This window comes from Aplysia californica, unplaced genomic scaffold (genome assembly GCF_000002075.1).
Source record: "Aplysia californica isolate F4 #8 unplaced genomic scaffold, AplCal3.0 scaffold00156, whole genome shotgun sequence".
NCBI lineage: Eukaryota > Metazoa > Mollusca > Gastropoda > Aplysiida > Aplysiidae > Aplysia > Aplysia californica.
The window spans coordinates 904,234-905,215 of NW_004797426.1; the positions used below are offsets into that span (position 1 = coordinate 904,234).

The window sequence follows — 982 nt, forward strand, 5'->3', positions numbered from 1 at the left end:
ATAAGGATACTGATAATATTAATAATAATGATGATGATGATAATAATGATAATGATAATAATAATGATAATAATAATAATAATAAAGATAATTATAATAATAATAATGATAATAATAATAATAAAGATAATAATGATAATGATGATAGTGATAATTATAATGATAATAATAATAATAACACAGTGACCTCTGACTTCTCAACAACAACAACACACAGTGACCTCTGACCTCTCAACAACACACAGTGACCTCTGACCTCAACAACAACAACACAGTGACTTCTGACCTCTCAACAACAACAACAACACACAGTGACCTTTGACCTCTCAACAACAACACACAGTGACCTCTGACCTCAACAACAACACACAGTGACCTCTGACCTCTCAACAACAACGACACACAGTGACCTCTGACCTCTCAACAACAACAACGACACACAGTGACCTCTGACCTCTCAACATCAACAACAACAACAACACACAGTGACCTCTGATCTCTCAACAACAACAACAACACAGTGACCTCTGACCTCTCTGAGCGAAGCTGTTGATCTCCCTGACCGTGATGACCTTGGCCAGCTGGTCACAGAGCCACTGGGGATCCAGGAAGAACAGGTCTCTCAGGGCAAGGTCGTCGTAGTGAAACAGTACGCCTGGGGGGGGACACACGGTCAGTATACACACTGATGGATACACGGTCAATATACACACTGATGGACACACAGACACACTGATGGACACACGGTCAATATACAGACTGATAGTGGAACAGCGAGCCTGGGGTTTAGTTTTATTTTAGTAGAGTTTTTTCGGCGTTCGCAACTGCATAAGGTCATATGAGCGCCAAGGGGTGGATGTCAACAGAGAAATCCTTACAGGGAATCAGCCTTACTCTGCTCACCTCTCTAGCCTCAACAGCACAAAGTCTGCTTCGACTATCAAGGCACCCCGGAAATAGCGGGTCACAAGAGAGTGACAAA

At 42.1% G+C, this 982-nt stretch overlaps 1 protein-coding gene across 1 annotated transcript in view; it reads right to left on the reverse strand.

Moving 5' to 3' along the window:
- Positions 1–500: 500 nt before the first annotated feature.
- The window catches only part of LOC101864296 (leucine-rich repeat serine/threonine-protein kinase 1), a gene marked incomplete at its 5' end in the record, with an annotated part of 5,970 nt that continues 5,488 nt past the window's right edge, over positions 501–982 (reverse strand). The window contains 1 exon segment of the mRNA XM_013082022.2: positions 501–655. Coding sequence (XP_012937476.2) covers positions 501–655 — 155 coding nt within the window.